Consider the following 25,506-nt stretch of genomic DNA (forward strand, 5'->3'; position numbering starts at 1 on the left):
CATATTACTACGTGTTTTTGAGCTTCGTTCAATAGAGGAGTTGTATTGAGAAATTAAATCATTTAAATGTTTCGCTGCTTGGAACACTTCAGCAAATTTATGAAGATTCCAACTTGCTGGATCTTCCTGTTCATCGTCGTCATCTTCATCTTCTGTTGACGATTTTATCAGTTCCTTTAACTCTTCATTAGTCAATGTTTCTCTGTGGCCCTCAATTAATGTTTCTCTATGGCCTTCAATTTCTTCCTCAAGGGTGTCGACGAAGCCATCACCACCCGATTGCTTGGCCACCTGAACAATGCATTTCACTGCTTTGTCAATGGTCAGGAAACCCTTAAAATCATTCACACGTTCTTTCCATAGGTTTCACCAACATACATTGACTGTTTCAGGCTTGATTGCATCCATTGTCTGTTTAATGTAAGCGATGCAATCGGCAATGTTGAAGGATTTCCAGCACTCCATCACATTAAAATTGGGATCAGCATCCATAGCACTACATATCTGTGAGAACATAAGCCTTGTGTACATGGCCTTGAAACAGCAAATCACGCCTTGGTTGAGAGGATGGAGGTAATATGGGGGCACAAACCATATTATGCACAAAACAAATTATGCACAAACCAGAGTGCCTCAGGGTGGCCAGGAGCATTTTCTACGATCAGCAACACTTTAAAGTCAAGTCCTTTCTCTTTGAGGTACCGCTTGACTCCGGAATGAAAAACTTGTAGAACCAATCCAGAAATAATGGTGCCATCACCCAAGCCTTTTTATTTGATTGCCAGAACATGGGTAGGAGACTTCTGTTCTTGCCTTTTATGGCACAGGGATTTACAACCCTGTAGAACTAGCCCAACTGTATTAAATGCCCAGTCGCATTGCCATAAAACAATGCAGTCACACAGTCTTTAGGTGCTTTGAAGCCAGGGGCATGTCTTTCTGATTTCAAAGTGTAAATGCAGTTGGGTATTTTTTTTTCCAGAAGAGCCCAGTCTCGTCAGCATTAAAAACTTGTTCCGGAAGATAGCCTTTTTCTTCTATGATTTTCTTTAATTGTTCAAGGCAGGATTTTGCTGCCTCGTCATTGGCAGATGCAGCTTCACCAGTAGTCTGCACGTATTTGAGGTTGAAGTGGTTTCTAAAACTGCTAAGCAAACCTTGGCTGGCTTTGCATTCCTTCTCATCAGAAGGCTGTCCCTCTTCGGCGGGAGGTTTGAACAGCACGTAGAACCTACAAGTCTTTTCTCGTAACATGTTGCCATTGATAGGCACATGTTTATGGTTCGTGTCTTCCAGCCATAAGTTTAATGTCTTTTCAGTCTTCACTAAAGTCTTATCACTCACCTTAACTTGTCACCTTAGCAGTTATTGGAGCACTTGGTGCCACGGCTTGATGAATTTCTGTCTTGAATCTTGATGGCAAGGATGTTAGATTCGTTGCGGCCATATTTATGTGCCACGTTGCAGACCAACATACTGTCCCTCAATAAGTCCAACACAGGCAGTTTTTCCTCCAGTGTTGGAACAGATCGTTGTTTGTTTGGTTGAGCACCAGATGAAGTAGTTGCCTTGCATTTAGGGGCCATGTTCGAAAAATACGTATTTCTAAACACTAGAATCACACTCAGCGTGACGAGATGCTCACACTGAGAGTCACGCGGGAACTGAGACTGACTGAGAGAACAGCAGATTCACGTCTCCCATCTCACGCTCACTCTGGGGCACATGCTCATTGAGTGGAATGGTGGGCGGAATCGCCCACACTACTGTATTTAAATTTTCTTTTTTTGCCAAGCGCGTATAGTTGTATTCGTGTAAGTTAAAGGCGTGTATGATGCAACTCCACTGTATTGTGCTAGATAGAGATTGGAAAACTAAATGGTGACAGGGTTATGAAAACAAGTATTCCAGCCCTGCTCTTATATCCTTCTGGCCTTGGGCAATTAATTTACTTTCTTTACCTCTGCCTATTTTGCCGTTGGGGAAACAAATGTGTATTATCCCTATCGCATAGGGCAATATAAGGATTAATCTGTCAACACAGTTTTACGTCAAAGTGCTACATAAGTTCCAGGGGTGATTATTAATTATGGTTATGCATTTTTAAAATGACACCATTACGTTAAATATACATGATAGGGATACAATTTCTGCTTTGATTTCCATGTGGCTTCTATTAGTATTAATAAAATCCATGCAGCTAAAATAGAACAAACAAATGAAATGATTTTTTTATGCAATAATGTCCTTTAACGTTCAGGATAGCTCTGTGTGGAGATGAAGGAGTTCTTCCTTCTTAATGAAAATGGCATCCTTTATTTGTACCCTTAATGCAGCACTTCTTGAAGATGTGAATATCTGTCTTCAGGCATGTAGTAGCCTCCATGCCCTGTCATCATCCCTACCAGATGACCTTTTACAAAGGTACTTCCCCAAAAATTCAATAAATTTTCTTCATATGTTACTGGCTGCACATTTTTTTATGACTATTTATTTTTATTTATTTATGCAGGTGTGTTGATGTGTGCCGTGTTCAACTAGTCCATAGTGGTGCCCGTATAAGACAAGCTTTTGGAAAACTGTTAAAGTCAATTCCTTTAGATGTGGTTCTGAGGTAAATAGGAAATATTTGTGTATCTAGAAAGTGTTATACTTCTTTGTTTCACAGTCTAACTTTATTTTTAATTTTAAGAAAGTACACTTCTGTAATGTATCCAAATAGCTTAGCTATACAGAGCTAATATTTTTTAAAAGGTCATATGAAACATGACAGTACCGTGAGACTATTTTTTCTACTGGGTGCTTAGTATACTTTTAGTATAAAAGGACAGTTATTGACTTGGAGATTAATGAAATGTGAACTTTGTAAGATCAGTATCACCCAGTGTTTCAACAATAACATCTTCTTGGTCTCCAGGACACAGACTCCTGGCTTCCAAAAAATATTTTTCATTCTCACAATCTGAGAACATACTTATTTCCAGCAGTTATAATTTTTATTTTGACTGGGAAGAAGATTGTTGCCTCTGTGCATATCTAGTAAATTCTGTTTTTAATATATCAAATTGTATTCTTAATCTAGGAACATATGAATGTGTTTCCTTCATAACTTCTTTTGGGCTGAAATAGCCTCTATCTAGAGTCAAATATTGACAAACCATGTATGGCAGCTCTCAGTTTAGATATGTGTGTGTGTGTGTATGTATGTATGTATTTTTAAAAATATTTTGACCATCCTATAATTCAATAAGATGATTCAACTTGTATAGGCAGAGAACTTCAATAAATTTAGCAGATACTAGAAGCATTTCTGAAGTATCAAGTCCCTCAAACCTTACATAAATCTTTAGATTCTACCTTAAGATATATTTGTGACCTGTTTTCTTTTATTCTTGGATAATTAAATAATCTCTATTTTTAGAAATTTTTTACTCTAATTTCTCCTGTTCTGCTAGAGATTGCCGTCTTTTTTAAGGTGTTCTCCCACCTGAGGAAAAACAAGTGGCAATGTTATACAAAATTCTTTTTTAAAAAATTAAGTAATTTGTGGTATTATCCAAGTCTATATCTACCAGAGCTTGGAAAGCCTGGCAAATTAAAAAGGTACGAGTGGCAGAGACTTTTACCCCTATTCTTCTCAGTCCAGAATTTATATATATGTTGAGGGGTTTTTGATGACGGGACTTCTCTGGAAACTTTGTCTCTTAAGAAGCTCTTCCGAAACTCAGTTGTTTCCCTCAAGGAAATCCTGCCAATATAAAATTCCACACCATTTATTAAAAAAATTAAAATGTACTAGTCATCCCCATATCTCTAAATAATAACACGCACAACAGAAAAAGCCTTTGGAGTAAAGCAAAGGGTGAGTAATGTACTGGCAAAATTGTAGTTACAAAACTGATTATAATCCTTAACTTCAGAACTTTCACTGAGGAGTTTCTCAGCTATTTAGTATAGTAAGTTTTCAAGCAAACCAGCCAAGTCTCAAAATCTTTCAGTAACATAAAATAGATACAAAAGCAGTTCAACAAATTGTACTCCAAAATAAAATATGTAGTTCTGCTTGGTTGAGGTCACTGAGTTGAAAAAAGGTAAAAAAGACAACTACAAATTTACAGGTAATTGGAGATAAAGTACATTACTTTTTTAGTTTTTGTTTACACCTTCTCTCTAGGCCTGTGTGGGATGAGATTGGCCCAATGAGCTCTAGGGCCTTTTTGCTGTACATGCAAAAACTAGTTAAAATTGAAATAATGTTGCAGTTTTTCCTAAAGTTAGTAAATACCGGGAATAATTTAAATTTGTTTTGTGAACTTCCTTCTATCGTATAGTTTGGTCTAAGGAGAAACAGACATATCTTGCATGTTTTTTTTTTGTTTGTAGTAACAACCACCACACAGAAATACTAGAAATCTCTTTGGCTGTAAGAAATCACATGAGCAAAGCTCCAAGTAATACATTCCACCCACAGGACTTCTCTGATGTCATTAGTTTCATTTTGTATGGGAGCTGTCACAGAACAGGGTAAGAACTTTTTGTACCTTTTAAAATTTAAAAAAAGTATCACATAGAATCCACGCTTGACTATTTACTAAATATATGCCTATCAACAAGTTTAATGTGTTTGGTTTGCATTGGTTATCTTGAATCCTGAAATATTAAATTAACCCATCAACAGACCTAGTTCAAAAGTAGTAACTAATTACAAATGGTTTTGCTTCATAATATAGATATTACCTGTGATGGAATGTGAGACTCTGCTTTTATTAAATATGTAAGACCAAATAGCTTTAGCAGCTCTTTTCAATGCACCTTGGAAGAATTGGATTCATTTTAGAACTTGGGCCTCTTGTTCTTAAGAGTTATGGAAAGTCACTTTTGGTGGTAGAAGGCTGCTTCCACCTTTCAAAAACTCCTGTTCAACAACTAAAAAAACCTTCTTTTTGTTCACCCTCTCAACCTTTGAGTTAGTGAGAACTGTGTATAGAGTTGTGCTAATGGCATTGTAGTTGAACAAGCATTTCAATTACATGACTGTCTTTTTCAGATATTTGTAACTGTGTGTGTACTTTGTGCTCTAACTTCTCGTTCTTTTTCTCAGCCCAAAGGCTAAACTTATTTTTGAAAATTTGGTAAAATTCCATTGAGCTGTTTGAATTATCAGGCTAGGAAGTGCTTATGGGAAGGTATCTTCAGCCTTAGGCCCCAGTTCTATAAAGAACTGCATGTGAGCAGACATCCATTGTAGTTGGTGTTGCTCCACCCAAGCACGTAGGTTTACGCTTGGCTAACTTGGAGGGTTATTTTTAAAAATGAAACTTCTCATGCTTGAGCCTTTAGATATGTGTGAAGAAATTTAGTTTAGAAATCGCATAGGGGTGTGATTGAAGTAGCCACCAAATTATAACAATTTAGCCTTGTGAGTTGCATGTACTTTTTTTTCAGTTAAATGCAAATACCAGTATGTTTGTGTGAAGTTTCACAAATGTGATTTATATGATTGTGTAGACATTGAAATGAATGCACCTCACATCACACACAGCAAAACCTACAATACTGTATATAACAAAGGGGGATTAGTTACAAACTGAGATGTTACTGCAATACAAATAATAAATTATTGCAGGAATGCAGTCGCTGTGGGAAAATTGCTTTATATATCCTGACCTTTTAAGATATTATTAATCCTCAATCACTTTTCCATTGAATTAAAGAAAATAATTTTCTTCTTTGAAGTAGATGTAGCCATGTATTCCATGTGGGTGTGCACACCCCCCATACTGGTGAGCCGGAGATCTTTGCCTCATAGTACCTATAGGGACAGCACTTACTCCCTGCAGCCATAGCTCTTCCCCTGGCCACATAAAGGTGGTGCTGCCCTCACCACCTCGGTTCCTTTGCACTGCCCGTGGATAGAGTTGGAGCTCCGTGTGATATCTTCACCTCACAAGAACAGCCATACTGAGTCAGATCAATGGTCCACCTAGCCCAGTATCCTGTCTTCCAACAATAGTCAATGCCAGATGCTTCAGAGGGAATGAACAGAACAGGGCAATTTATTAAGTGATCCATTCTGTTGTCCAGTCCCAGCATCTGGCAGTCAGAGGTTTAAGGACACTGAGAGCATAAGGTTGCATCCCTGACCATCTTGGCTAATAGCCATCTATAGACCTATCCTCCAAGAACTAAGCTAATTATTTTTTGAACCCAGTTATAGTTTTCACCTTCATGGCATCCTCTGGCAATAAATTCCACAGGTTGATTATGCATTGTATGATGAAGTACTTTTTTGTTTTAAACCTGCTGCCTATTAATTTCATTGGGTGACTCTGGTTCATGTGTTATGTGAAGGGGTAAATAACACTTCCTTATTCACTTTCTTCACACCAGTCATGATTTTACAGATCTTTGTCGTATCCTGCCTTAGTCATCTCTTTTCCAAGATGAACAATCCCAGTCTTTTAATATCTCCTCATATGGAAGCTGTTCCATACCCTTGTTGCCCTTCTCCAGGGCCGTCTGTAGGAAGTGCGGGTCCCAATTCGAACCCTTTCGGTGGGGCCCTGACAGGGATGACTTAAAAAAAAAAGCCTTTCATTTCTTCCATGTATTATTTACTTTCCATAACTATATAAATAATATTATATATTATGTACATTGCATCATATATGCTGTTGATTGGTTATTAATGACTGCCGTTTCACATGTTTGGGTCCCCGCCACTCCCTGGGGGAGTGCACATGTGTGGGTCCCAGCTGCTCCCTGCCCCTCTCATTGAAGCAGATGTGCAGGTTACTGCCCTGGGAAATGCAGGGCAGCAGTGAACATGGGGCTGGTTTGAGGCAGGGCAGGTGCTGACTGGAGGTAGGATCTGGCTGCAGGCAGGGCAAGGGGTGCGGGGCTGGCTGGAGACAGGGGAGTGTGGGGAGGGCTGGCTTCAGGCAGGACCGCAGTGGGGTGCAGCACAGGTTGGCAGCGCTGGAGACAGAGGAGTGTGGGACTGGTTGGCATCAGTGCCAGGGGTTGGCTGGAGACAGGGCAGGGTGGGCAGGGCAGGGGTGTGTGTGTGTGGGGGGGGGCTGGCTGGCTTTGGGCAGAGCTGCAGGGGGGTGTGGCAGGGGTTGGCTGGAGACAGGGCAGGAGGTTTGGCAGGGGGTGCAGAGCTGGCTGCAGGTGGGGGAGGCAGGGCTAGTGCGGGCAGGGCAGGGGGTGCAGTAGAGGCAGCTGGAGCCCTGGCCCTTTAAATAGCCCCCAAGCCCCCGGCAATCCTAGGGCTCTGGGGGCTATTTAAAGGGCCCAGGGCTCCCCTGCTGCTACCCCGCCCCAGACCTTTTAAATAGCTACAGGAGCCCTGGGGAATGCATGGGTGCGTCGGGGTTCCATCGGCTATTTAAAGGACTGGGGTGGCAGAGGCAGCTGGAACCTTGGCCCTTCAAGTAGTCCCCGGACTCCCCGCTACCCCAGGACTCTGGGGGCTATTTAAAGGGCCTGGAGCTCCAGCCAGGGGCACGGGGCTTGCTGCACTCCAGCCAGAGCTCCAGCCGGGGGAGCGGGGCCGCGGGGCTTGCCGCGCTCCGGCTGGAGCTCCAGCCGGGGCCGCGGGGCTGTGGGGCAGCTGCACTTCTGCCAGCACTTTGGTAAGAAGATCGGGGCCACAGAAGACCCCAGAGCAGACTGCAGCTGGAGTAAGAGTAAAAAAAATAAATTAAAAAGGCACCTAAGGCGCGGGGCCCGATTCCCGGGAATCGAGCGAATCAGCCTAAAGCTGGCCCTACCCTTCTCTATACTTTTTCCATTTCTAATATATTTTTTTTGAGATGAGTGACCAGAACTGCACACAATATTCAAGGTGGGAGAGTTTCTATAGCATGGTTCTAGTTTGTCAGTTTCTATAGTGAAGGTATATTTTCTGTTGTCTTATTTATTCCTTTTCTAATGGTTCCTAACTTTGTTAGGTTTTTTGACTGCTGCTGCATATTAAGTGAATGTTTTTAGAGAACTATCCACAATTACTCCAAGATCTTTCTTGAGTGGCAGTAGCTAATTTAGACCCTGTCATTTTGTATGTATAGTTGAGATTATTTTTTTTTCAATATGCATTACTTTGCGTTTATCAACACTGAATTTCATCTTCCCTTTTGTTGCTCAGTCACCCAGTTTTGTGATATCCCTTTGTAACTCTTTGCTGTCTTCTTTGGACGTAATTATGTTGAGTAATTTTCTACCATCAGCAAACTTTGCCACTTCACTGCTTACCCCCTTTTTTGGATCATTTATAAATATGTTGAACAGCACTGGTCCCGGTACAGATCCTTTGGGGACCCCACTATTTACCTCTATCCAATCTGAAAACAAACCATTTATTCCGTCCCCTTTAACCAGTTACTGATGCATGAAAAAAACTTCCCTCTTATCCCATCACTGCTTAATTCGCTTAAGAGCATTTGGTGATGAACCTTGTCGAAGGTTTTCTGAAAGTCCAAGTACATTGTATCCACTGGATCACCCTTGTCCACATGTTTTTTGACCCCATCAAAGAATTCTAATAGACTGGTGAGGCATCATTTCCCTTTACAAAAGCTAATTGACTCTTCCCCCAACAAATCATGTTTGTCTGTGTCTGATCATTCTGTTCTTTACTGTAGTTTCAACCAATTTTCCTGGTACTGAAGTTAGGCATATCAGTCTGTAATTGTCAGGATCATCTCTGGAGCCTTTTTTTTTTTTTTTTTAAATTAGTGTCAAATTAGTTATACTCCAGTCATCTGAACAAAGCCTGATTATAAGTGATAGGTTACATACATTTAGTTATTCTGCAACTTCATGTACAAGTTCCTTCAGAACTCTTGGATGAATACCATCTGGTCCTGGTAACCTTTACTGTTGAATTTATCAGTTTGTTCCTAAACATCCTCTACTGACACCTCAGTCTGAGAGAGTTCCTCAGATTTGGTACTTAAAAATGGTTTAGCTATGGGAATCTCCCTCTCATCCTCTGCAGTGAAGAGCAATGCAAAAAATTCATTTAGCTTCTCTGCAGCTCACTTGTCTTCCCTGAGTACTCCTTTAGCATCTTGATTTGTCCAGTGGCCCCACTGATAGATTGGAAGGCTGTCTGCTTCTATTGTACTTACATTTTTGTTGTTGTGTGCTAGTTGCTCTTCAAATTCTTTTTTCACCTACCTAATTATACTTTTACATTTGACTTGCCAGAGTTTATGCTCCTTTCTATATTTTCCTTAGTAGAATTTGGCTTCCAGTTTTCTAAAGATGCCTTTTTGACTCTGTTTTACTCTGCTGTTTAGCCATGGTGGCATTTTTTTGGTCCTCTTACAATTTTTTTAAAATTTGGGGTAAAAATCTAAAGAGAACCTCTCATGTTTTAAAAAAGATTCCATGCAGCTTGTAGTCATTAAGCAGTCACACTTTCACTCCTAGTTTTCTGAGAACTTTTGTATTGTAATATTAGTACCCTAGGTTAAGTTTAAGTGTTAGTTTAGTGTTAGTAGAGTAGTTAGCTGCCCTGTGATACCCTCACCAGGGTTCAAGCAATGTCCATCATGTAGAGGGGCTATCCCCAACAGCTTATTGTGTCTCAGTGAGGGTCAGATTAAAGAGAAGTGCACCATCTGCAAGCCTTGAGGCGCTCAGCTCCTCAGCAGTCACCTTTGGATCCAGCAAATGATGTCTCCCTGCGCTCGGGCTCTGGTGCTTCCCCCCAAGAGAAAAAGAGCTCGTTCACCATCTTTGGAACAGTGAGAAAGAGGTCCTAAAAATGAGTTGGGCCCATTCCAGGGCTTGGGGAGATGACAATGACTTTTCTAGGAGGAGTGTTGGCCGTCATTTTATTTCCTCTGGCATCAGGGCTCAGCTTCTCTCCCAGCACACTGCCCCTACCAGCCTCTACAAATGCCTTCTCCTCCAACAGAACTCCCACTCAAACTCCCCTGTTCACAGCTCTGTTCTCTGGCTCCTGTGCCTCTGCAGCTGTCTGTGCCGCTGCCTGCAGATGAGACTGTCAGCCAGCGGGTGTTGCTCTCTAAATATGACTGTTAATTGGGCAGCCATATCTAAGTTCATGGACCAATTGCCGGAAACCTCCAGGGAAGAGTTTAAGGTATTCATTGTAGAAGGCCAGTTGGCCAAAATTTTGTTGCAGGCAGCTCTGGACATGGCGGGTGCCTCAGCCAGAATTATGGCATTGTCTGTACCCATGAGGAGAGCCTGGTGATGACAGAACTCAGGTTTTGCGCCTGATGTGCAGCAGACCATTGAAGGTTTATATTTGATGGCTGGGCTTTGTTTTCAGAAAAGACCGACAAAACTTTGCGCTTTTTTAAAAGACTCCTGAGCTATTTTATGTGCTTTGGGAGTATATACTCTAGCTATGAAGAGGCACCACTATAGTGGTCAGCAGCTGCAGCAGTTATACCACTTGCAGTGGTTTTTTTTTGAATAATTGTCCCATCCTGTGTAGCAGTGGGATTACTCCAGAAAGAGCCAGCGATTACAAAGGAGGAGGTCCTCTGGTTCTGGGTTTAACCAGCCCCTGCCACCCATTTGCCCCCCTGGCATCTAGCAGGTACCCATTTTGACGTGTGTAACCTCTCCTTTTCCATGCCCCCAGCTCAGGGACAAGCTGGCGCACTTGTCAATTACAGTGGACAACTGGATCCTAAACGCAGTCAGATTGGGATATGCCAGACTGTTCCTCTCCATCCATCCTCCCCACCTCTACCCCATCCCTTTTCAGGGACCCCTCACAAGACACTGCTTCTTGAGCAGGTTAAGTTTTTACTGGCTTTGGGGGTCATAGAGGAGGTCCCCCTGCAGCATTGGGGAAAGAGGTTCTACTCCTGGTATTTCCTGATCCCCAGGGCCAAGGGAAGGAGACAACATATCCTCAACATCCACGGTCTCAAATATATCAGATACGTAAGATTCCATATGGCCACTCTAGAACTATTGTCCCTGCCTTGAATCAGAGCAATTGGTTTGCTGCCCTGGACATGCAGGATGCTTATTTCCATATAGCAGAACTCCTGAGCCACAGGAGGTATCTCAGATTTGTCATGGCTGGCTACAACTAGCAGTACACTGTGCTATCTTTCGATCTGTCTTCGACTTCCTGGGTTCATATCAAGTGTATGACTCTGATAACAGCGTACTTCAGGAATATGGGAATTCATATTTTCCTACATCTGATGATTGGTTGCTGAAGGGCAAGTCCAGAGAGAAGGTCCTCATTCACGTTCACTTCACACTGCACCTATTTGATTTGTCTAGGTCTCATCCTAAACAGCGGGAAGACAATGTTGGTTCCAACTCAAAGAATTGAGATCATTGAGGCCTGATAGACTCTCCAAGCTTAAGAGTGTTTTTACTGACTCAATGATTCCAGGCGAATGTCTGGAGCTTAGACTCAACAACAGCCCACGTATGCCTGAGGTTCCTAGGCCATATGGCCGCATGCATGCAGGTAGTTCAATATATCAAGCTGTGCCTATGTCCTCTTCAGATGTGGCTGAAGTTGGTCCGTCATCTGAGTCGCAACCCCTTGGACGTAGTGGTCTGACTTCTCCCACCAATTCAGGGCAATGTGTGCCAGGATGTTACTTTCTTTTGGCCCCCACTGATCAGTACTATAAGTCATCAATGCTTTCTTTATAGATTGGGGAGCACATCTGGACTTGGTGAAAGTTCAAGGCATGCAATCAGAATGAGAAACTTCTTTGCATATCAAGGTGCTGGAGCTTCATGCCATTTACAATGCCTGTCATACTTTTCGAGATCACATCAGGGGCTCAGCGGTTGTCATACTCACTGACAACACCACTGATTTGTACTATGTGAAGAGCCAAGTAGGCACACTACAATGTGCTTTATCAGCAGGCAATCAGGATCTGGCAGTTTTGCACTGGGAAAACATTGCCCCTGTAGCCAGTCACTTGCCTGGTATTCATAGTCGTCTGGCAGATCACCTTGGCAGGGCTTTCTCCCTGATGCACGGGTGGTCTCTGAAGCCCAGCACTGTGCAGTCCATCTCTGCAATTTGCAGCATCCCGATGGTCAGCTGGTTTGCCATGAGAGACAACAAGAAATGCCAGCAGCTCTGCTTCCAAGGGCACCTCAATCTGGGCTGCTGGGCTGATAATCAGCACTCCTGTATGCTGAAATTGGATTGTGCCAAGCACATTCTTACTCATCAAGCATGGCCAAGACAATGTCAGTTCTCTGACCTCTTCACATTACATATTTGCCCTCCCATATCTTTTCCTCATCATCCTAACCGCCTGACTCAGCATCACGGTCCAGTTTTGCATCCAGTACTCAGCTCCTGCATCTCACAGCATGAGTACTGTATGATTAGATGAGGAATAGGAACAATGTTTAAAGGCAGTCTGGTAGGTCTTAACAGTAGGAAGCCCTCCATCAGGGCAGCCTTTTTGGCAAAGTGGAACAGCTTCTCAGTATGGTTGTTAGCCCAGGGAGTTTAATCAAAGCTGGCTTGTGTCCAGGACATCTTGGAGTACCTGTTATACCTTCAGTGTTCTGGTCTTCTGCTTAATTCATTGAGAGTCCATCTGGTTGCAGTTTTGGCATTTCATCCACCTAGCCAGGGGAAATTGGTGTTTTTCAAACTTTATGGCAGTGAGATCCTTGAAAGGAGGAGACACTCCTCTCCACCCACCAGTTAAAGAGCCAGTTCCTTTGTGGGATCTCAATACTGTTTTAGTGGCTCTCATGGGACCTCTATTTATGTCTCTAGCAACTACTTCTTTCCACCTTCTATGTCAGAAAACAGCCTTTCTTGTGGCGATAACATTTGTAAGGAGAGTGTGCAAGTTGCAGGCTTTGATGACGGAGCCTCCCCACATGCAATTTTCAAAAGACAAAGTAACCCTGAGGCCGCACCCAAAGCAAAGGTGGTTTCCCAGAGTCACTTAAACAGTGTTACATGTTTACCAATGTTTTTTCTTAAGCTGCATTCAACTCCAAAGGAACAGCGTCTTCATACCTTGAATGTCAGGTGATGTCTAGCTTATTATGTGATTAGAACTAAACCTTTTCATTCCTCACTTCGTCTGTTTCATATGCAGACCGAATGAAGGGTCAAGTGGTCTATTCACAGACAATCTCCAGATGGATAACATCATTTATTGTGACAGCATATGAAGTAGCCCATGCTACACCTCCTCAAGAGGTATGAGTGCATTCCAAGAAAGTCCAGGCAACATCAACAGCATTTCTATGAGACATTTCTATATTGGACATTTGCAGGGTGGCCACTTGGTCTGCAGTGCATACTTTTTGCTATGTGCTATGTCATTACAGCTGTATCCTGATCAGATGCAAACTTTGGGAAGGTAGACATGCTGCCTCTTTTAAGCAGACTCTGAGCCCCATGTCCTGCGAGTACTGCTTGCAAGTCACCCATATGGACTACGTGGCTGCATCTACTTGAAGTAAAGAGTTCCAGATGTGATACAAATGTGTATTCCACGACCTGTCCTTCATGGCCTTTGCATTTGGAGTTTGTACTTTTTTTAATGTGAAGGAACTGAGGGGATCGGGTTAGTTCTTTTTCTTGTCTTAATCACATCATCATCATAGTGGATTTCCTTAGCTTGATGCAGCCAGTTCCTCTATACTGCTAGTCCCATTGTGCACAAAAGATGCTACAAATTAATGTTGACTGGTGTATAGCACACTGCTTCCTCAGATACTCCAGATGCGATCAGCCTTCTTGCCTGGAACCATATGTTCCATATAGTTATACATGCCTCTCCCCCCCCCCGCCAAATGAGCTCAAGGTGTAGGTAGTCAATACAGATGTCTTTATACTATTTCTGTAGGATGCCTATCTCCTTCTCATGTATTTGATGCATGGTACACTGAGAAGTTATACTGCTACCATCTGCATTCTGAGACTGCAGACTCAATGCAAACTGACAATGAGGCATGTTTTGGTGGTGGTGATGCATGTTAGAAAAGGAGACAGTGTTGGAACAGATATTGAGTTGTACTACTTTCAGTTGGCTTCACTGCGGTCTTTCTAACTTGTGGGCCTTCTCCGTCATTTTGTACACCTGGAAGAGAATGTCTGAAATCCTTTTTCAAGTTTTTGGCACCAGCTGAAACTATCCAGTTTTTGGGATGCAATATTTTATGCTGCTAAATCCTCACCATCTTCATTAATTTCTATTCACATCTATTTTTATCTTTCTGAATTTTAATTGTCTTATTTCTCTTTGCTCATTTTCATTTTTAACCAAAAGTATATGCCTCTTTTTCAAGTTTGTCTTCTGCGCTGTGTTTTCTTTACTTTTGGCTAGCAAACCCTTTATCTTCATTTCTTCTGCCTTTAAGTTATTTTTTTGCAATGTTCGTGAGCTCTGTACTTGTTCCTACAGAGTAATCCTATGTGTGTATACACGTGTGCATGACCATAGGAAACATAGATCCATTAGAGGTTTGATTACAAGAGTAATCAGCTACAAGCTAAAATACATTTACAGCTATGTATGTGGATATGAATTGCTGTATTTGTCTATTTGTCTTAACTTTTTTTTCAGGAAGGACAATTGGTTAGAAAGATTGTTCTACAGCTGCCAGAGATTAGATAAACGTGACCAATCAACCATTCCTCGCAATCTGTTGAAGACAGATGCTGTACTTTGGCAGTGGGCTGTTTGGGAAGCAGCTCAGTTTACAGTCCTTTCTAAGTTGAGAACCCCTCTAGGTAGAGCCCAAGATACGTTCCAGACAATTGAAGGTAATGTAAAGAATGGATCTTTTAAAGGTATATTTGGTTTAAGCAATAAAGCAGTGAGCTGTTTTCTTAAATTATGTTCAAGATACGAAAAAAATTCATATTCTCTTTCAACAATTTGCTACTTTTTTAGACATTTCTTAAATGTCAAAAAATGAAGAGTTATATAATAATTTTGGAGGTGCTTTATATAGGTTTTTTAATTTGTTGAAGTACATGTTAATGATTTTAGACTCAATTTTCACAGATATTTTTATATTATATAAAGATATAAATACCTGATTATTTGATAACCAGTGTGTTGAAATGTTCTGACCAAATGTTTATAGGTATCATTAGAAGTCTTGCAGCCCACACGTTAAACCCTGATCAAGATGTTAGCCAGTGGACTACAGCAGACAATGATGAAGGACACAGCAGTAATCAGCTTAGACTTGTTCTCCTTCTACAGTACTTGGAGAATCTGGAAAAATTGATGTACAATGCTTATGAAGGATGTGCTAATGCACTCACTTCTCCACCCAAGGTTTGTGTCTTTCAATGCTGACAGTACTGCAAACTGTCCCACAAAGGTGGGAATATTTCACTGTATGTCACTTGATGTTTATCAAGAATCATATGCCACTTCTCAGTGATTCCTTTTAATAACTTTTCTATAGAAATGTCTGATATACTACCCTGGTTATAAGCCGACAATTTTTCCACTTTAAAAAATAAAAAAGCTCAGGATTGCCTAGCTGTTCTCCCTCTTGGCATAACTTAGATTGTTTTTGAAAAAGATCAGCTGCAGACAACTTTGTTTCCAAACATTTTCGGTCTATGTTCTGATTTTCATTTTAACCTTGTTTGTCTTAATTTCTTTTAAAACAAACATGATATATTCCTTTAATTTGTTTTGCCTTACTTGATTTAATGTTATTTACTATTAAACTACTGAAAAGGGAACATCATTTTCTTGAGTAACTGTTTACACAGCAACACAATATCAAACAGGTTGCAGATGGTAAAATTAATAACTACTGAATGTGAATTAAAGGTACAGCAGCCACTGCTCTGTTAAGCTGTTATCAACATTCAAGGTGCCATTTGTTGGATATGAAATAAAAACTGATGTATTTACAGTTGAATCTATGAAGTATTTGGCCATCATAGAAACAAATAGCTTTAAAAAGTTGAAAAGACCACTTGGCTATTTTCCCATTTCAGCTTAAACAATCTGTAAAATGGACAAGCTGTTAACATTGTAAATCATGTCGTAATTGCAATGAGTTTTTGCAAGAATTATTTGTTTGCTATTTTGCCTGTCCAGATACATAATAGGAAGGGTTCCAAATAAACCATTTCTGTTTATTGAGAACAAATCCATCCAAATCTGATTGATTATAATATTTGGTAGAAAGATATTGCACCACTTATGTGTGTTTGCCTTAGAATCTCTATAATTATAATATCTGTTTTAATTTCCCAGTGTCAGGTCAAACTGAATTTGGAAGTAGTCTAGAATTAGTGTAGTTTGCTGCTGTGCAGGGGATCAAATTTTAAGGATCAAGCTGAATTCTTTTCTCCCAGATTGGCAAGAAGCAACAAGTCACTGATGAGGCAGAATTTCTCTCTTTTCATCCCTTCTTTTCCCCCAACTTCTGGCCTCTTTCATATGGAAATGTGGTCCTCCAAGAGGCAGGTATTGACAGAGGGTTGAATAAAGCAAAAATATTTCTAAGAAATCATCCATTGTATGTAAGTAGGGCTTCTTAGGTATGGGGAAAGAGAATTTGAAAGGACAAATTAAAACACATTTAAATCTAACTTCTTGTATTGGACTTGCTGACAGAAATCTTCCCACGGGGATGTTGTTACATTTTAATCATTCTGTAGTTAAATTACAACACTTGAAAATTTAATTAGAGAGAGAAACCTTTCCTGATTAAAGATTATGTTGTTCTACATGTTATTAAATATTATAATACCTCTATTTTAATTTATACAAAAATAAAAAGTATTGTTTTATAAAACTCAGGATTTTTTTCTTTTTTTTTCTTCTTCTTCTTTCTATTGTAAAGGTTATCAGGACATTCTTTTATACTAACCGCCAGACCTGCCAAGATTGGCTAACTCGGATTAGACTTTCTATCATGCGGGTTGGATTGTTGGCTGGTCAACCTGCTGTGACAGTCAGACATGGTTTTGATTTACTCACAGAAATGAAGACCAATAATATCTCTCAGGTACTGTGTTTTTCAAAATTTAGTAGGCTGTAGAAAAAAAGATTTCCATTGTATTGTATGTAAACTAAAAGATCATAGAATCATAGAATAAGATAAACCAATGGATTAGGTAATTAAACCAATAGGCCTGTTAAAACTGTATTCTAGAGCAGCAGTTTTGAACTTTTAGTTATCTATTTTTGCAGGGGTGGAGTTTTTTCTAGCAAAATAATTAAAATTCGGAAATTCTGTGTGTTACACATTTAGTCAAAGATTTAAAAGTAAACAGCTAGCTCATATTTTGAACTATATAATTCCCGCTGTTTAAGTAAGGACCCTGTTTAAAACTTGTAAAAGTATCAAAAACTTCCACTAGATCAGTATTTTTCAAACTTTGTCTGTGGAGCCCTTCCTGGTATCGTGAAAAGCAACCCTTTTCTGACCAAGGTCTGGGATGAGGACTGGAAGAGGATGTGGTTCAGGAGAGGATCTTTCTACAAAATGTTGGCACGAGTTGAAAAAACCACTCTGTTTAGTACACTTTGTATAAAAGGTGAAGGGTACTGATGACTTGTTCAATAACGTTATTTGACCTTCTTAAAATGTGTGTTTTTTTAGCAGAGAAGCCTTTCTAGATTTATACCTACATAGTAATTTGTCTACTGATGAATTTCTGGGGATTTGTGAACAGGTAATGTCTTTACATAAGTGTAGGCCATGAGCTGGATGTGTTTTTCAGAGGGTAGTGTACGGTGTCTGGTTTTCAAAGATTCTTTGCTCTACTCTTTTTGAGGGAGTGGGGTAACTGTGACCATTGAGAATACTTGATTAAATATAAACATGAAATATTGCGTTACATATTTAAAACATTTAACAATGTACGTAGCTTTTCTCTTCAAACAAGATCTGTTAAATTAAGCTTAAACTTCATTTCTAGGGAAGTGAATTAGAAGTGACAATTATGACATTGGTGGAAGCACTATGTGAGCTTCATTGCCCTGAAGCTATACAAGGAATAGCTGTCTGGTCGTCTGCTGTAGCTGGGAAGAGTCTGTGTTGGATTAATTCTGTAGCTCAGCAAGCAGAAGGACGGTAAGTTGGCACAAATGACTGGAGATCTGGCAGGGCCACCCAGAGGATTCAGGGGGCCTGGGGTCCTTGAGGGGCCCCCGCTTTGGTGGTAATTCGGCGGCAGGGGGTCCTTCCACTCTGGGACCTGTCGCCGAAGTGCCCAAAGACCCACAGCAGGAGGCCCCCGCCGCCAAATTACCGCCGAAGACCCAGCTCTTCGGCAGCGGGTCCTGGGGCGGAAGGACCCCCCGCCGCGGGTTTTCAGGGCACTTTGGTGGTGGGTCCTGGAGCAGAAGGACTCCCTGCCACTGAATTGCCACCGAAGACCCAGAGCGGAAGAAGCTCCGGGGGCCTGGGCCCCGTGAGAGTTTTCTGGGGCCCCTGGAGTGAGTGAAGGACCCTGTTCCAGGGGCCCCAAAAAACTCGTGGGGGCCCCTGCGGGCCTGGGGCAAATTGCCCCACTTGCTGCCCCTCCCCCCCCGTGGCGGCCCTGAGAACTAGTCTAAATGTGAGCTTATTTTCTAAATACATGAAGTGCCAATATTTTTATCTCAATTAATATAAGTTGCTTCATGGATCAAAGCTGCTTTCTGAAAGGAAGGTTAGCAGCGAAAAGGGAAATGTTGGTTTAACATTTGTTTTCCGGTAGTACTCCGAGCCTCTCTATCATGATGATGAGCTACTTAAACTAGCCATCATTATATGCTCTTCGGGATGTTGAGAAGTAACTAGTTTTGTTTGGTTGTGTTTTAATTTAGGGCAAAGACTTCTAAATTTGGGATTTGTGCTGTGTTAGGTGTGTGCAGTGAACTAAAATAAAACAGTTTGTTTTTTGTTTTTTTTAAAGATCCTCATGGGTTATATACATAGCACTACTGCCAACCCACAGAGCTAATAATTTATAGAAGAGATACTTTGTTGTATAGTTTTAATGTGGGCAGTCTTCTGATTTTTGAACATGTAGGGAAAAGCACCCTTTCCACCCATACCAAGGTACTTTTGTCTTACATGTTAGACTAAAATTCACCTGAGGGAAAAACATACATACATACACACATTCTGTGTCCATATATACATCTCATCCTGCTGGCATACTGAAGGAAACAGCACTCCTAATCTCTTCTTACCTCCGTCACAGGTGCTTCCTTCCCCTCTGCCCCTCCTTAACTGCTTGGTTTGGCCTGTGTCGAAGCATCTTCTTGCAGGACTAGCTTCGTTGTCTCTCACCCTCCAACATTTTACCACTTCCTTCCTCTTCCACCAGTCAGGGCCCATAGACATGTTGCCTTAAGTGTCGACATACCTTAAATAGGATCTGGTCAGAGGCATGAAGAGTCAGTGGCAGAGTGGATGCAAATCAGTCCTGCAGGTCACAATGGTGGTGATCTCTTCTCTTCTGCTCTACTGAGTGAGAGAAATGGGAACTTCATGGCTCTTCTCCTTCAAACAGCTTCAGCTCCCTCCACAAGACCAGCAGTGTCTGATAAGCACTCCTACCATACCAGCCTCAGTTAGGTAACCTTGTCAGATTACAGCTCCCTGTCTCCTGCTTGTGGTTCTTCTAAGCAGAGAAAGAAAGAATCCAGTATTTGCCTCTCTGTTAGTCATAAGTAGCAAACCTATGTGAATATAGCAAAGCTGTTAGTCTAGTCATCTTTCATCTGTGGAAGTACTCCTAGTATGCTAAATGCTTTCCGAACACACACACACAGAGAGAGAGAGAGAGAGCCTTGTTGCAAGAGCTTTAGAGTGTAAAAAAGCAAACAAACAAAAAAAGTTATCAGGCTGGGAGAGAGGTACACAAACAAACAAAGAGACCATAGCATTTAGCATGTGTCCTGTTTGTTCCATGGTTTTCCTTAGTTCTTTTAAAAAATGTTATGGGGACAGTAGCAGGGGAGCAAGGGAGACGTGAGGAACAAGGGTTCGGGAAGGTCATTGAGAGGCAGGAGTGCAGGAAGAGCGACACAGGCAATGTAGCGGTGAGAATGAAGTTAGGGGGAGCAAACAGTCAACAAAAAAAGCAAGTCTAGAATTCAAATTGTAAAATGCCAGCTGCTGACATCACTAGGGCCTACAGGCTGTGAAGCTCATTCTACTAACCATGGCTTCCATTCTGTCTCCCCAAACCAACATAGCTGAGAGAGCTCTGCTCGTCCTCACCCTACTGTGTTGTTGCTTCTGTCTCCTGTGAGGGATGGGGAGTTTCTGGCAGGCTTCTCACGTGAAAAATCATATTAAACCTACTCTTCTAGAACAGTGCCAGCAAGTAAATTTTTGCTTCAGTTTATAGTAATTTGAAGTTGGCACAAAAAGCTGATACATAGTTTCATATATGTGAAATTATCTCTTATCAACTGACAACCTTAAATTGTTTTCCATCTTATTCAACCTTATTTTTTAAAGATCACAGTTTGATGTTTTAGATTGAAGGATAAAGTAAGTTCCAAGTATAAAAGAGATCAGTAACTATATCACCACCTTCAGTAGCTTCCCCCAACCACCACTTCTGTTTTCCACCTTTTACCATAGGGAGAAATCCTCTGTAGTCCTCCTTTGTTTCATTCTTGTGGCGTTGCAGGGATCATTCATTCTCTTGTATAGGAAATTTTAATACAAACTCTGTATACAAAAAGTAGAAAATCATTGCTATGAAGTGTTGACTAAACATTAAATATTAATATTTAAGGTTTGAAAAAGCAACTGTTGAATACCAGGAGCACTTGAGTTCCATGACAGGAGTGGATTGCTCCATAGCTGGTTTTGATAAATCTGTCCTGAAGTTGGCCAATTCAAGTAGTGGCAATAATGCCAGCCCAAAGCATTCTTTGAATGGTAAGTATTATTAATGGCTTTTTAAAATGGCCAGAAACTCCATGTACTGAATATATACATACATTGTTGCGGTTTACAGGTTATATAGTCAACAGTAAAGCTTTGTTAAATTACCTTAGTAACTTACATGGTAAACACTTACCTATAAGTTTAACTGAAAAATCCAGTTGAAGATATTGAGGCTACTCAGGTATGAAAAGATAAGCACATGCATAGATGTTTGCAGGTTTGAGGCAGAGTGAAGAGATGGATAAAAGTAAGGGTAACACACAGTAAAATATAATTTGTATTTTAAGCAGTTTAGCTCTAATTATTTAGACTTAAATAATATGTCGTTATTTCCAGTTATTTGTATACTTCATGAATGTACTATAGTATAAAAAGAAGCCTTAAATGAGACCTTGCTACAGCTCTCTATTAAAATCTTGAGAAGTGGGAAGGGTATTTTGTACACTTTTTTGTGTGTGTATTATCAGGTGCACATATTAGTTTAGTTCTTCTATACTGATCAGATTATTTTCTATCTTCCAGTTTCTTTATAAATGTTAACTAAATTCTTCCAAAGCCTCTTGCATAAGTATTTCAGTTTTACAGGTAATAAAATATGCTACAGATGAGAAGTTAGGTACTGTAAATATAGTGTAATTTTATCTAAAACAGATTAAACTTTTTGTCTTAAACATAATTTCCAAATGCTTTGTCAAGTAGTAAGACTTATTTTTCTTAAATATTGATTTTCTTAATTTTTCACAGGTGAAGCTAGAAAAACTGTTCTGACTAAACCAAGTGATTCTTCACCTGAAGTTATAAATTACTTGGGTAACAAAGCATGTGAATGTTACATTGCAATTGCTGATTGGGCTGCTGTACAAGAATGGCAGAATGCTGTCCATGACTTGAAAAAAAGCACAAGTAATACCTCAGTCAATTTAAAAGCAGACTTTAACTACATAAAGTAAGGTTCTCCTTAATTTATTCAATAATATCTCTGAAAGCAGTAAACTGTTACATGAAAGCTTCTCTTAGTCTCATCATATCCATGCCATGTGGTTTCCAAGATCTTTCTTTTGTGATGCAAAATCTATAATGATTTAGTAGGAAAACTTCCTTGACGTATAGTAGCTATAACAGATTAGTGAATTGACATCATCCTAGATACACCATTGGGGCTTTCATGATTCTTAAGATTAGGAAAGACCTCCTGAATTGTTTATTTGGAGGCAGAAGATAATAGATTTGGTTTAGTTATTTTTTAATTTGTAAGAGGATTCATCCATTCTCACAATTAGAATAATTTTTAAAATATCTTGTCTTTCACTTGTATCTTTTTATTCTTTAGATTTGTGAATTAAAATATTTTGACTCTAAAGCTTTCTTCAGAAACGAAAGAAGATTATGTTGTTTGATATCTAATGATTCATTAAGGATATAAGGGGTCGTGAGGTAATATATTGAATCACGATCTGTTGACAACAGAGAAACTTTCAAGCTTACACAGTGGTGGTCTTCAGGATCTCTGTGTATGTCTGAAAGCTTGTCTCTCTCACCAACAGAAGTTGGTGCAATAAAAGATAACTACCTCACCAGCTTGTCTCTCTAATGTCCTAGGGCCAACACAGCTACAACAACCCTGCATATATCTAATGAATCATGATAGTCTTTAGGTTTTTTGAACTAAATATAAAAAAAGTGCACCCAGGATTTTAGCAGACACTTGACTTGTTACTCAAGAGGGTTTCAGCTTTTTTTCATTTGTGAACCCCTAAAAATTTTCAAATGGAAGTGCACACCCCTTTAGAAATCTTGCACATAGTCTGTGGATCCCCAGGGACCACAGGCTGAAAACCACTGTTCTATGGTAATGACAGTCTTTTGCAAACACCTTAGATGTGACCTGTGGACCAAGGGTCCAAAACCACTGCTCTAGTTTAAAATAAAGTTGGAAATGCAATAGATAAGACTTCTGTAGCCATTCCATTTGAAGATCTATTTTTTCAAGTCTGTACTTCTCCAATAAACTTTATTAAAAAAAAATCTTTTGTCTGAAGTTTCTCACATGCAGACTTGGCCTAAAAGTAAATTATTGGGGGAAAAGTTTAAATAAAGTCTGTCAAGAAGCTTTAGTTTCTAAGGATAGTGTGCTTTTTTTTGTGTTCGTGAAACTGGTGGCCTTCCTCATATAAACATAACCCAAATGGCTTGTTTTTAAAAGTTGCCATGTAGTTAATCCATAATGTGGGCAAGTCTTTACAATGTATCTGAAATTATTTTGTTTAGAAATAGTTATGAATACTTCATATCCTTATCCTTTTTAGATACATTTGTCTGTACAGGCAGAGATTTTCAATGTTAGGCATCCACAAATAGTTTATTTGCAGGTACAGAGATTTGATCATTTTGAGTTGTGTGGGGCAGGTATAGTTTTATCCAGATAGTCTGTCAAATCTACATATTTTTCCAAGTTTTTAGGCAGCAAATTCGTATACCCTCTAAAAAGCTTTTTAGGGTTGCTCTATATCCATTTAAGATTATGATTTCACTGCAGAATCAAGCAAAAGGGAGAAACTCTGTAGTAGTAATGTGAATATAAACATTTTCATAGTGAACATGGATTTTTTTCTTCTTTGTCTGTCCAGACACTTCATATTTCCTTTCTGCCGGCAGATGGTAACAGAACACTTGAACATCTGAATCATAACATTCTCTGTTAAGGGGCTTGTTGGCTCAGTCTTCAATGTCTTATCTCAATTGGCTGACTGATACTGTTCTAGAAGAGTCTAATCTCCTGAAATGTTCAACTGATATGCTGTCAACAGGGTAGAAGGGTTGGGTGAGGAGTTAGATTTTGGCTGTTGCAGACTATCAGCGTACTCCTGTGTAAACTAGGCCCTACACAAGACTCTAGGGCAGTGGTTCTCAACCTGTGGCTCATGGGCCACTTGCAGCCCAATCAAGACACAGCTGCAACCCATGTGACATCCTCAGGGCCATATACAGGTAGTATTGGATGTGGCCCATGTAACACATTGTGGCCCATAATGGTAAATAGGCTGAGAGCCATTGCTCTAGGAGCTTGTCTCTGGAAGAACACTCAAGAAAATTAACTGAAGGTGTAAATTTAAAGTGGATTAGTTAAATCAAGTTTAAACACCTTTGTGGATGCTATTGTTGAGAATTAAAGTGGCCTTAATTCACTTTAATTCTGAATAAGAAGGTTCATGTAGGGGTTTAATGCAGTTTAACTAATCCCCTTTAAAATTTAGTTTGGATTATTTTTTCTGTGTGTTCTTGTGTAGACAAGCCCTGTGTTTCTTGCCATGTGCACCAAGCAGTTCAATTTCAAAAAATGTCGGGGCCTCTTTATTGGCCCTATACAAGTCAATGGTAAAACTCTCATTGACCTGGATGGAACCAGGATTTCCCCAGCCCTTGGACATAAAGGAAAGCTCTTTTTAATTTTATTCCCCTGAAAGGATTGTATTTTAATTTGCCAGTACTTATTCTTTTTCTTCCTTCATCCCTACACCTAGTGGAAGAGCACTAGGTGTGTGGACTAATTGATGATTTTCTATAAATATGAAACTTTGAAATGTTTGTTCTTTAATTTTGATAGTCTGATAGCTTTTATATTGTCATGACTGTCAGCAATTGAATTAAGTGTTTTCTGCTACGTTACCTTCATTTTACAAATTATGATTGTATATTAAGATGGAAAACTTTGTTTTAAAGTTATGTGAATGTGCTCTGAATTCCACCTTCTAAAGTGCTGTGTAAAATCCTCAGGGCTTTGAATAAAGGTATGTCTGCACTTGAAGCTGATGGCATAATGCACAGCTGGAGGAGACCTACAGTAGCTTCGACTGAGCAAGCATGCTAAAAATGGAATGTAGTTGCAGTAGCGCAAGTGGGCTAGCTGCCCTGATTGCCTGTCTAATGTTTCTGACACACATTCTGGGTGGCTTGCCCTTCCTCATGCTTGTGCTGCTGTGAGCCAGCATGTTAACAATAGAATATAGCCCGTCAGAGCTAGCGTGAATATCTCTTCAAGCTGGGAATCACACCCCCTGCTCGAAGTGTAGACATATCGTAAGGCTACGTGGAAGAAACATGTTAAAAGACAATTGGTTTATTAGTAGTGCTCCTTCTGGCTTTTCATTGCTGTTAAGTTGTAGGGTATTCACCAACTAAGGTGAAGTAGAAGTATGGAAATAAAACTATAAAAATTGAATTGCAGATCTTTAAGCAGCTTTGAATGTGGAGAACTTACTGACTGTACAGGGCAGCTAGAACTGCTACCTGGAGAAAACATCAACCTACTTACTGGAGGATCCAAAGAAAAAATAGGTAAAAATAAAATCAAAATTCATAATAAAGTAATTCCTAAACACTTCTTATTATAAGCTTAAAATACTGTACCATATCGGTATAGAAATGATACTTGGAGACTTTTTGGATATAGATTCCAGAGTAACTTTATTTACCAAGTTGAGAAATAATTGGCAATCGTAATCCTAAATGCTATTGTAGGTTGTATTTTTTTATTATTATTATTGGTTTGGTTTGGTTTGGTTTTTTTGGGATGTGTGTGTTTTTTGAGAAAAGAAGTTGCACTTGGAAATGTAA

At 40.0% G+C, this 25,506-nt stretch overlaps 1 protein-coding gene across 4 annotated transcripts in view; it reads left to right on the forward strand.

Moving 5' to 3' along the window:
* SMG1 (SMG1 nonsense mediated mRNA decay associated PI3K related kinase) overlaps positions 1 to 25,506 on the forward strand; it is a 115,500-nt gene that overhangs the window by 50,424 nt on the left and 39,570 nt on the right. For all 4 annotated transcript variants that reach the window (XM_050967672.1, XM_050967673.1, XM_050967674.1 and 1 more), the window contains 10 exons: positions 2,337 to 2,424; positions 2,513 to 2,614; positions 4,384 to 4,524; positions 14,577 to 14,776; positions 15,103 to 15,299; positions 16,834 to 16,998; positions 17,915 to 18,069; positions 20,738 to 20,883; positions 21,637 to 21,838; positions 25,118 to 25,227. In XM_050967672.1, the coding sequence (XP_050823629.1) occupies positions 2,337 to 2,424; positions 2,513 to 2,614; positions 4,384 to 4,524; positions 14,577 to 14,776; positions 15,103 to 15,299; positions 16,834 to 16,998; positions 17,915 to 18,069; positions 20,738 to 20,883; positions 21,637 to 21,838; positions 25,118 to 25,227 (1,506 nt within the window). The remainder of the gene's footprint in view (positions 1 to 2,336; positions 2,425 to 2,512; positions 2,615 to 4,383; positions 4,525 to 14,576; positions 14,777 to 15,102; positions 15,300 to 16,833; positions 16,999 to 17,914; positions 18,070 to 20,737; positions 20,884 to 21,636; positions 21,839 to 25,117; positions 25,228 to 25,506) is intronic.

This window comes from Gopherus flavomarginatus, chromosome 9 (genome assembly GCF_025201925.1).
Source record: "Gopherus flavomarginatus isolate rGopFla2 chromosome 9, rGopFla2.mat.asm, whole genome shotgun sequence".
Lineage (NCBI taxonomy): Eukaryota > Metazoa > Chordata > Testudines > Testudinidae > Gopherus > Gopherus flavomarginatus.